This window comes from Trachinotus anak, unplaced genomic scaffold (assembly GCF_046630095.1).
Source record: "Trachinotus anak isolate AG129_WGS33_773 ecotype Australia unplaced genomic scaffold, CSIRO_AGI_Tana_v1 ptg000024l, whole genome shotgun sequence".
In the NCBI taxonomy this organism is placed as follows: Eukaryota; Metazoa; Chordata; class Actinopteri; order Carangiformes; family Carangidae; genus Trachinotus; species Trachinotus anak.
The window spans coordinates 14,746,917-14,758,978 of record NW_027273875.1 but is presented as its reverse complement, the minus strand read 5'-3'; the positions used below and the strand labels follow the sequence as shown (position 1 = coordinate 14,758,978).

General features: G+C 39.6%; 1 protein-coding gene across 2 annotated transcripts in view; it reads left to right on the top strand.

Moving 5' to 3' along the window:
- Positions 1 to 11,477, top strand: part of LOC139607688 (junctional adhesion molecule 3B-like) — a 34,609-nt gene extending 23,132 nt beyond the window's left edge. Inside the window, exons 2-9 of one of the 2 annotated variants that reach the window (XM_071460789.1) lie at positions 3,905 to 3,973; positions 4,088 to 4,201; positions 4,277 to 4,429; positions 5,074 to 5,276; positions 6,575 to 6,674; positions 6,857 to 6,986; positions 7,086 to 7,140; positions 8,424 to 11,477. In XM_071460789.1, the coding sequence (XP_071316890.1) occupies positions 3,905 to 3,973; positions 4,088 to 4,201; positions 4,277 to 4,429; positions 5,074 to 5,276; positions 6,575 to 6,674; positions 6,857 to 6,986; positions 7,086 to 7,140; positions 8,424 to 8,459 (860 nt within the window). In that variant the 3' untranslated portion in view covers positions 8,460 to 11,477. Of the gene's footprint in view, positions 1 to 3,904; positions 3,974 to 4,087; positions 4,202 to 4,276; positions 4,430 to 5,073; positions 5,277 to 6,574; positions 6,675 to 6,856; positions 6,987 to 7,085; positions 7,141 to 8,259; positions 8,392 to 8,423 lie in introns of those variants that run through there. The other variant, XM_071460788.1, reaches the window with a different exon arrangement.
- The last annotated feature ends 585 nt before the right edge of the window (positions 11,478 to 12,062 follow it).

The following is a 12,062-nucleotide window of genomic DNA, read 5'->3' as shown; positions in this document are numbered from 1 at the left end:
AAATATTTAGGAAGCCATTGGTTTTATCATGAACGCCCAAAGTTGTACCTTTTGTGTTTGGTTGTTGCAAAGTTCACACTTTCAGAATTGAAATCAATGAAAGACTGCTTGAAAGACTGCTTGAAAGACTGCAGCTAACTGTTGTTTTCATGAATTGATTAATCTGCTAGTTATTGTCTTAGTTAATTGATTAATTGTTTGATTTATGTCACGAAATCATGAAAAATGTTTATCTTAATCTCCCAGAGCCCAAAGTCCAAACAACAGATAATGATACATATCAGAAGAAACAGCAGATACTCACGTTTAAGAAGGTGGAACAAGCACATGTTGCATTTATTCTTGAAACAATTCCTAAACAATTACTTATTTATAAGAACAGCTGTCGATTAATTTGCTTTTGTTTGCATAATCAATTAATCGACTACTTGTAATAATATTATTAATAATAAACTTAACAAAGTTACAAAGTGTTTAACAGAAAGAAAAAAAGTGGAATGGAAACAGCAATTAAAACAAAATAAAAACACATAAAACAGAGGGGAACAAAATGAAGTTACACGATAATATAAATTGTGTTGTAAAATTAGTTCCATGAATGAGTGAAGCCCGAGTGTTAGTTAGGAGGAGAGAACTCAAAGCAGTTCAGATTTTAAACAGTGTAAAAATATACAGTCTGTCACTGTAACATTGTGTAGCATTCAGTGCTTCACTACAAACAAAAAGTATTTTTTCTGTAACAGTGATGAACATGATTATTTTATTTCAGAGCTCATTACTGCTCTGCTCTTCCTGTTTATTAGCTTGAGGTAAAGTACAGATGAACCTCACTGGCCGCTTTTTTTAGTGGGGGTTTCATTTCTTTCCTGCACAGCTGTTTCCATGGCAGACCTCTCAAGCTTTTTATCTCTACGTCAAGCTCACTTAGGCACCTAATCTGCACTAATACTCTTGGAATTAAGAAGGAGCACAGGGACAGGGGAAAACTCCGTTAGCTCTGTTGGACCAAACACAAAACTTAGTGCTGCATTTAATGGAAAGTCACAGAACAAAATTAATCACCTGGAATAATTTATTGTCAGTTTTAGATTCTATTTCAGCACAACATATTCTGATATTTTGGACTCTTGGCCTAGTTAGATTTGGTATTAAGTTACACAGTACATGCAGTACATTTGAAACTTAAACCGACAAGTAAGCACTGATGTGCCTCACATACACAAGCTTTTGTCAGAAGCAGTAAAAATAGCATATTTGTACGTGTGTGAATTAAGTGAACTGACAGGATTTTCACTGAAGAGTAGGTAAACATGGAGCCAGTTGTATTCTTACCTTTCAGTATAAAGAAAAGATTATCACTCAGTCACTTTTCATTAGAGGATGGTTCACATTTGTACTAAAGTGTAGCTGCAGCTCAAGAAGCAAAGAGCATTTCTCCTCTGCACACAGCTTTTAACTCTGCCAGAACTGTGTGTGCTTTTCAGCACACAGCACCGTGGAGAGGAAGCTAAGAAGGTGACAGGCTTCGATCCTGTGGCGTCAGTTATCAGTTAATAAGTAACTGTTTTCACCGTCATATACCTGAAAAGAAATGCAAATTCTCCTCCTCACTCCTCTGCAATTTTTTGTCAAAGTTCTCACTCAGACAACACTGCTGTTTTTTTTTTTCTTTTTCATTTAGTGCAGCAAAACTTAACTTTATCCACTTGGGACCAAACTTTGTTGTCTCTGCTGCCGTAGCTCAGCGCAGAATAAATTACTCCTGGAGATGCAAAGCTAAAATTGCTTCACATGTCACTGTCGGCCTCAGCTGTTGTACTGCTGAGCTGTAAGTAGCTTCAAATATGACACTACAACACTTGTGATCCCTATAGGGAAAATATCTTTTTATTTATTTGTTTGTTTAGTCCTCTGGGAGGTCAGGGTCAGCCACAGAGAAGCACTGGTCTGGATCCAGAGACTTGCTCCCGGACTTTTCAGCAGGGAAGCTGTTTGTATAGATGGCTGCATGAAACAATGCTTTCTAACTGAAGGGCTGTCTTCGTCCATGTTATTTGTCGCCAGCAGTTCGGGTGTCGTCTGGAAAAAATTGCATCTCTGGTTTCATTTAAAATTGAACATGATGAGCACATGAGTGAGGCCTGGCTCTGCAGATTTACTGAAGTCTGTAAATACAAGAGCAGCTATCTACAGTCCAAACAAACACTAAACTTACTTATATCTTGTGGTTCTTATTGTCAGATGCAATTGTGACCTACTTTTGACCTCCATGCAGTGTTATTACTATCAGCAGCAGCTAAAAACAAGCTGTCGTCTTGTCATGATCTGCAGAAAGACTGTGGGCTAATCAGCTTAGCCCGTCTGCTTTAGCAGGTGACCCTAGACACCGCTGTGGGCCCAGATGACAGTTGGTGGAGGTCAGGTTATCCCTGTTTCTTTGAATGAGAGGCACCAACACCACTTCCACCACTAATTAGTAGCACACCACCCCCACATATTGTACACACATACTGTATGCACCATTCAGGGGCAGTTTTTGAGAAACCTTTGAATGGTGTACCAGACTAGATCTTTTGTACCTCCTTTTAATCACTTTGTATCTCTTCTTTGTTTTATTGTTGTCATTTTTTTTTCATTTTGTGGTCATTTGTTATCTCCTATTGTTCTTTTTTGTCTCTTAGTTGTTTTGCGTCTCTTTTTGTTTTTTTATTGTCTCTGTAGTCATTTGATTGACTTTTCAATAATAATAATAATAATAATAATATGCATTTAGCATCTTTGTGTTCAGAGGCTCTGGTCCAGGGGCCTTGGGTCTGTCCCTGCTAGGCCCTTTCAGTAATCAATCCATGATATGTTGGCATATTAATAAGCCAACACATCGCCCTCTGATTGTGGTGGTGACACCATTTAACTGTTTGAAGCTTAGTCCACAAGAACCTGGATGTTACAATCCCTTTATATACAGTGGATATATCTTGACTTGAGTGGCCTGTCTGCTGCAAGCCAAATGTTAGAAGTTTGAAAATAAAAGTGTGCATGTTCAGTAAAGAAATAAGGACAGTAGTATCATAATTGTTGTATCATAATTACCTGGTACTCCTTTTATTTTGAAGACTCAGTCAGGACAGCAGAGGTTGTAGAAATGGAGATTAAGCACTGCACAGATTTTCAGTGAGTGATCCTGAAACCGAAAGCCAGACCATCGTTTTCTGTCTGTGGAAGTGAGTCTGTCATGAGTCTGTTCCCTAGTTAACATTCATGTGGAAGTGACTTTGTATGGATTTGTTTGTGGACCATAGGCTGTCAGGATGATTCAGCAGTGCCCCCTCCCAAGGCCCTATCCCTCCACTGCATACCAACACAGATCTTTCCAGGGTGCTTTTGCACCATTAGTCCCACATGGGCAACAGCATCAGGCCCAGAGAAAGAGAGAAAGAGAAGGAGGGTGAGAAAGGGAGGGAGGGAGAGGGAGGGAGAAAGAGACAGAGAGAGAGAGAGAAGGGCTCGGCAGGCGGTTGAACTACTGGCATGGTGAGCTTGCCCTGAAAAGGGCACATGCCTCCCTGCGCAATTATCCACTGTGCATAGAAACAGCACCCCCACCCTCATCACACACACACACACAATGGTTAGACCAACAACTAAAAATGGACACTAACAGAACAAGACTACGATGTTAAGATCTGCACTGATGAGAGACTGACATTTGTGTTCACATAAATTTGTGAAATTAAAGACGAGTGAATGGGGTACAAACACCCCCAAGGAGGGTATTAAAACAAGCACAGCACATCAGAGGACATCAGTTGGTATTGTGCATATAGCATGAGATCATCAGTGTATCATGAGAATTTATGCTCTGGAGAGTCTCATGTTGTGTCGCCTCCTCTCTCTTGTTTTGTAGGCTACTTAAGTGTGTTGGCAGTGGTACTGAGAACAAATGACAACTCACCGTGGACCGATGAGTTTGACAGTAAGAGCTAATGAACACATTCCCCACAAAAATAATGCAAAAACACTTTGTCTTTTTCACACTAATCTTGAATGAATTTCTTGTCATGGCTCACACCTTTCCCCTGTCTGGCAGAAATCGAGTTGTCATGTTTGATTGAGTCCATTTCTACAACCAATCCCAGAATCGAGTGGAAGAAGATAACAAATGAAGGACCGAGTTATGTCTACTTCGACAAGAAGATCTCAGGTAATGTATCAGCTGCACATACAAATCACATGTCAGTCTCTTCTACATGTATTACTGACCTTGTTGTTTCTTCAGGTGACCTCGAGAACAGAGCGGTGATCAGAGAACCTGCCACATTACTGATCACCAACGCCACAAGATCAGACACAGCAAAATATCGTTGTGAGGTCACAGCCGCTGATGACCAGAGGTCCTTTGATGAGATTGTGATTGACCTTGTTGTAAGAGGTACTCTGATTTACCTGCATCGCCAGTTAATATGTGTGTGTGTGTATGTACGGTGTGTGTGTGTGTGTGTGTGTGTGTGTGTGTGTGTGTGTGTGTGTGTGTGTGTGTGTGTTTTAGGCCTATGTTGTATGTAGAGTCAAAGCCATGGCATTAAAATATGATAAAGGTTCTTGTAGATGCAGAAAACAAGCTCTTATTGTGCCCTTAGAAGAGAGACCTCACTCAGTGAATCACACTTTAGATGCTGTAAGATGAAACCGTGCTGTAGGTCGCACCAACCCTTTGGCATACATACGAGGATGCGTTATGACCAGACCTGCCCAGCTGCAAAGGCGTGTTCAGGGCTATAAGAGGAAACCTCTGAAACAGCATCTGCTCTGAATTGCAGTTCTAAAGAAAGCAGGCGCGTGTTTTGGTGGCGTTTTTTGGCACAGGTCAAAAATCATGTACCCATCCAGTCGTGTCAATGCAGGCAGTCCAGTGAACCATACAGGGTCAGGGTGACATTGTTTTTTAAAGCATCAGAGTCAATGATAGGCCGAGCAGTGTGATGAAAGAGTGATGCTCTCTGAATACCAGAACTGTAACGCTCCCCAGGAAGACTCAGAACAGTGACTATGATCATTTGTTTTGTGTCATCGCAGTGAAGCCGGTGGTGCCAAAATGCAGTGTCCCGAAATCGGTGCCTTTTGGGAAGTCAGCTGAGCTGACCTGCGTGGAGGAGGAGGGCTTCCCCAAGTCTCAGTACCAGTGGTTCAAGAACAGGGAGGAGATTCCCGACGACCCAAAGACCAGCCTCAAGTTCTTCAACTCCTCATACATGCTCAACGCAGAAACAGGAACTCTGGTTAGTATGTGTGCGCATGTCTTTGGACAAGGACACGCATGAGCGGCAAGGGTGGGGCAGCAGGGACGGTGGCCTGACGCCCAGGGGTGGGGGCGGATATTTTGGGGAGACAGTTGATGGTGCGAGAGGGCTTGAGCCACGAGGGGAATCTGCTGTCCTCGTTTGCACATTCCTCAATTCTCGCCTGCTCTCCAGCACGGCTCGACCTGCTCAGCGGCGCGCCTGCAACTCTCTGCTGTCAGAGTCCAGCCTTCACGCTGGCCTCTGAGATGTTACAGCAGACTACAGAGCTGGTCTTTGTGTGAATTTCTAACAAGTCGTGATGAGGTTTAGGGGATGTTTTTTTCTCCTGTACTGTTATTTTTAGACTGATCATAGATAACTCAGTGATCGCTCGGCTCTGCTCCTCCCATGTGAAGAAAAATGACCACCAGCTGATGCAGAGTGGAATTTGTAAAAAACATAATTATTATTTTCTATTAGATTAGTTGTCATTATTTATGTTAATAACCATTTCTTTGTTGCAAGAGACCAAAATGTATTATTTGCATTATTCTGCATTATTTCTGCAGTTTGAAAATATTCACAAATATTTTTGAAAGAACAAAAAACATATTAAAAAGCTACACTTTCTTATACATTATTGTATATACACATAAATAAGGAGGGAGGAAAGGAAATGAAATGACAAAATCAACAACAACAGATTCATTCATTTGAATATTTTAGAAATCTGTTTTAAATCCTGTTTTAAATGACAGCGCATAACAGTGAGTGCAGTGAGTTTGAATGTCATTACTCAGAGAAACAGAGTACCCATTGTTCTGTGTAGTTTTTAAAAAGCTAATGTAATATAGCATCACAAGCTGCTCTGGTATGTTGCCTGAAAGACTCACAGAGTTCGTTTTTGCATCCTGTGTATAGTTAGGCTGTATACAGTGTGTACTGAATCTGACAGTTTTAATTTATTCACTATTTTATCAGGAACAGAAACTAAGTCTGATTCTGTTCAATTAAAAGTCCACTTATATTTTGTCTCCTGTAAGTAATGCTGTATGTAAATGTGTTCTGAATATCACTCTGTCTCTACTCACAGTAACAGGACCAGTATTGAGCCTCTGTGGCTTTACACTGATTTTATTTATTGTAAAATACAATTCATACAAATTGTAATATATTTAGTAATAATCTAATATGAATATGTAAAAATGTTCATAAACAGCTGTTGATTAAACAAACACTGACAGTATCAGTTGACATTCATCAGATTTATTCGGTCTGTGCTTCCTCCCGAGCAGAAGTTCAACGCAGTCAGAAAAGAAGATGCAGGGGATTATTTCTGCCGAGCGAAGAACGATGCAGGATACTCTGAGTGTCAACCACAGAAGATGGAAGTGTGTAAGTGTGTCACAGATACAATGACCTTATGAATAAATGGTCCCATGTGATGATAAACTAGATAATCAGGGCTGAGTGGATGTTGTGTCACTGACCTAAACACTATGACTGAAGATGTCTTTTAACATCAGGTTAACCAAATGTCAGAGTTTGATTTCTACGTTCTCTCTTGGGCTCCACAGATGATATTGACATTGCAGGGATCATACTGGGGGTGCTGGTGGTGGTCGTAGTGCTCCTGTGCATAACAGTGGGGATCTGCTGTGCGTACAAGCGAGGCTACTTCTCCAGCCAAAAACAGACAGGGAACAAGTAAGACATCAAGGCTCCTTCTGTTCAAATGATCAACACATACATGTGTCCCCCTCTAAACTGTCATCCATTAAACATGATGTGTTTTGTGTCCTTCAGTTACAAAGTTCCAGCTAAAGGAGATGGGGTGGACTACGTCAGGACGGAAGATGAGGTTTGTAGATGGATGGCTGTGGAATTTATAAATGATACTATAAAAAGGTTTTAAAGCTTATTTTAGAATTGAAGGCGTCAGCAGTAATACAAAGTATATAAATATAAATTACAGTTAACAGGCGTAATGGTGGAAAACCACCTGTATGCTCCTTTAATGAGCCACACACAGGCTCTATATGATGATGTTAGTTCAAAATCTGTGTTTGACGTTGAAAACATGGTTAGTCAAGAAACTGAGTACATGGCAAGTAGAGAATAGACTTGAACTGAATTTGGATTTGACTGAATCTATTTTGTTTTTATTGTAAACTTATTCAAACCAGATTTATTAATGTTGCCTGTAGTGGAGTCAAGATAAAGGTCCATACCTATATCTGCTAACTTTGTGGTTAGCTCATCACCCATCAACATTTTTAATAGAAAAAAATGTTTCTTACTGTCCTCGTGTAAATGACAGGGCATGTCATTGTGTTTCTAAGCAGCTACGGGTCTGATCACATATTTTTATAAATAAACAATACACTTTACTTCAGTTTGTAACAGGGTGCAGTATTTAGCAGCAGGTCATATGCAGCCTGTAAATTCCTAAATAGCCAGAAGACTATTTACAGGTGTGTGAACACACTGTAGGTCCAATACTACACATACAGTACCAGTCAAAAGGATGACTCTTTAGGATGACTCTTAAGCTTTAAAAGAGAGGTTTGTTTATGATATTTATAAATATGTATGTATATACATACAGATGTACTGTTTGTATAGTTAAAAAGTGCTACAATAATGATCTGAAACTTAACTCAAGTCTGTAATGCAGCATTATTTATTATTGTTATTATTGTTATCAGGACCTCCAGCACTTTGTGTTTATATTTTTAGTGTTTGCATGTCCAGCTCTTGTGTTGGATCGATCCTGTGTCTTTTGTTTTGGTTTCATCCTTCTGTTTTAATATTTGGACAAATGTCTGATTTGTGTGTTGTTTATGATGAAATCAAATCAATCTTAGCCCACAGACTTACAATAGGACTAAGACTCTGGTCCATCTCTGGTCTGCGTCAGTGTTGGCTCATCACTTACTTCGGTGCTTACATTGTTCTATTCCTGATTCCTGTTTTGTAGAAAGAACAGAAAGAGCTCCAAGTTCCTGCCAAACTACAAAATGAACATTTTTACGTTCAGGAGGAAAGTGAAGTAAAACGCTGTATCTGTAATAATGTTGAACCACTTCCGTGACGTGATGAAGTCTTACACTTTGCTCCTGTTCGGCTGTGTGTCCTCTGCAGGGGGATTTCCGACACAAGTCGTCATTTGTGATCTGACAAGGGGGAGGAAGACGAGGGGCATCGTGCTGAGTGAACAGCGTGACGTGTGGGGCTGCGCTCCATGCTGTCTGACCACGGAGCCGCCACAGTTCATGCTCTCAGCTCTCAGCATGACCAAAATCCAACTACTCAAGTTTGCCAAAGGTGACATGATTTCACAGGACAACAACATGTAAAAAACTATTACACACGCAGGGATGGAGGTGAACAGGTCAACCTCTATCTCCACCTGCTGAATTCTTTTGCTAAATTGCGGAGTTCTTTCTTTACAGTTATTGCATGGTTTTAAAAATTAATGGAGGTGGAGAGAGGGACAGATTTCTTTGTTCTGCCAGGTGGAAAAGGAGGCGTCCCTCTCTCCTCCACAGTCAGTCAATCATGGCACATTTCTAATGTAAACTGTTCGCTTCAAACCTTTTGTCATATGTATAACATTTCTTTTCTACTGTTGAAATTTGTCAGACTATTTTTGATGGAATATATTTTAAAATGCCTATAGATAAAGGTTTACTTTTTTAAATATTTGTAAAATACTAACATGTTTTTTTTTATTATTATTATTTTTATTTGGTTGTGGATAAAAATATGTCATACTTTAACCACTTTGCATCAAGCTGTAAGCATTTACACTTCTGCAATTAGAAAAAAAAAGACAAATGAGAAATGACTCATATTAGCATATCAAGATGTGGTTCTTGATCGGCGGTCTTACATATTTAATTTCTGCGCTGGGAAAATCCAGTTTGTGTTGCGAGAGACTTCCATGTTGATGTTTGTAGATAGTCTTAGTAAGAGGCTTTGAAGAGTGCCAGTCAAATGCTGTGAAACACTGTCCACAATCAGTGCTGCGTTTTCTTGATTTTAAGTGTCCTTCTATGCTTGCTGTTGATCTTGTATATATTGAACTTACTGTCCAGGATAGAGTTTTGCTGTCACACATACACTATAGTAATAATAATGAGAATAATACCAATAATAATAATTATGCAGGGTTTGCAGGTTAACCTTCCAGACCCAAACAAAACCAGAGGAAATATGTGACAAGTTGAACACATGGTACCAACGAATCCCACAGAGTAAAAGCCTCTGTTTGAATTCTAAATAGAAACCAATTGGACAATCTGATACACTGAGCACAGACCTGTTTGTTACTGAGTGACATTTAAAGCCTGTTATCAGGACCAGGTTATTTAAACTACTGAGTGGCCTATTTTAAAGCTATAATTACTGAAACCAGCATCAGTGTAAATGCTCCACAGCAGATACACAGTCAGGTAGACGTTACCTTTTACATCAGTCCTGGTTGATATTTGCTGATGTTCAATTTGTTTACAAACTGTTTTTACTAACTTAACTAATTGGACTGGATTAATTGGTCTAACATCTCTAACATGTTTAGTTGTGACTAAGACTTTGTTTGGAAAGAAAAATGATTTTAGGTTTGACTGAAGCTCCAGTAACACACAGCTGGGGTCTGGAGGGTTAACAGTTGTACTGATTGTATATAGATTCTTTTCTCTCTCTCAAGATTATGTAAAGTGGTGGACAATGTAAAAAAAAAAAAAAAATCCTATTTGAGGCGATATGAAACTCTTTCCATTTGTAAGGCTGAGAAAAAGGAACATTTTATCATCTCATTCATAACATGTAAAGATGAGCTTCAGAACGGCAGCATGGAAAAAATTCACTCATCATTCGACCTTTTTGAAAAGTGATACAGACCAAACTGCTCGCTCCTTCAAACTTCTGTTATTTCTGGCTTCTTCTCGTCATCTTTTTGAGCCCCAACCTCATAAAACAATCACAGTATGCATCAGTAGTCATGGAAGTCCCATGCAGCTGGTATGAATCTCTCGCTCCACTGTTATGAATGTTTTATACTGGAGTGTGGTAAAATGTTAACTGACTATCAGTCATGGTAGAGACGATCTGCCCAACATTTGCACATAGGAAGTTGTCAACACTGCTCAGTCTTTTTTTTCCAAGTGAACATGTTGCATTAAGGAACCAAGAAAAAATGTGCTATTGTACTAATAAACCCAGTTAAGTTGAAAAATGAATCCAGTTGCAGGTATACCACAGTCTATAGTGAAATACAGTCGCAGGTGCATAAGTTCCTCCTCCTCATTTCTACAAATCTCATTCCTCTTAAGTGCCTTCTGCCTTTACAGTAGTCTCTCCCCCGCCTCTACATGTCTACAGTGCTGTCACGCTTCACGTTTTGCTTTCATTTATCCATAAGCATGGCGTTTGAGAGGAATGATGTCACCGCAAATTTCCACCCCCCTTCTTTACATATCTGCAAATTTGTAAATAGCTTTTTTTTTCATAGATTTGAAGTTGTAGACATGTTGAAGTAGACATAGAAATATATTAGTGCCTAAATATAGTGGGAATTATTTTTGGTAAAGACACATGGCACTATTAGGCAAAAGAAAAAGATGCATACCCAAAGCAGGGATGTTTATATGAGCTCTGGTTTATAACAGGTTTGAATTGGGGTTACGTTTTTCATTTATAACACCGATAGTGTGTGGAATTTTATTTTGAAACCCACGACTGTGCCACTGCTTTCAGAAATGAACACAAAGTTAAACATCAGTATTGATAAAAGTGTCCTGCAGCTGTAATACAGCTGTAATGATTCAGGCATTATAAGCATTTTATAAACCAGAGTTCATGCAAAGTGTCGAGCACAGACAGCAAACAGGAAGTGATGTGCAGCAGCGACATTTACCCCACAGACAGTCCTGATCTGGTTAGATGTTGGGATAGAGATTATATTTGCATCACACTAGACGATGGTTTCCAAAGTGTTGTGTGTAACAGCTCTGTTGAATTATTATTGACTGAGGACTGGTCCATGTATGAAAACATGATTCTCTGAACCAAACTCACACAGAGTAGAATGTCCATTAAGGGCCTGCTGGGGTTGTTTTGTTTTTTTGTTTTATTCTTTTTTTTTTTTTTTTAGTACCACTCAATTTGTGATTAATAAACTCACTTCTAATATTACTGCAGACGTTGTGTGTTTGCTTTTTCTGCGTGAAGAGAGGATTCTGCCAGTCATGTCATTTCATAACTTCTCTGCTTCCTCCAATCCTCCACAGTCTCCTGCTGTTCACAGAAATCCTGTTCAGTGTGAAAGTCCATCAAATATCCTGCTGACAGCATCTTTGTTGATCTAAAGCCGTAATCTATTAGTGGGGTTAAGCCATTTCCATTTCCTACACTGAAAACAACTTTCTTGTTCCTTTCTGGTGACTGTGCCAACTGGCAGCGAGCCCCCGGATAAAGAGCATTATAATCAATGAGCTCAGTGGGGATGATGTATTGTAGTTTGCAGCAGAGCCAATGGACACTTTTATTTAAGTCACAGAAAAATCAAGTAAAGCTTGTGTCACCTATTTGGCTGAACATGGAATGAAAGGACAGTGAACCTGATGAATGGCCTCAGATTATCATTAAGTGAAGCACGCTTTCAGACATTTAGTCTTTGTTTAGTAGATAAACAGACAAGACACTGGAGGCTGACTCATTAAAGCTGTGGTCTTCCTCGGGACGTTAGTTATATGTACTGTCAGTAATTCACTATCTCCT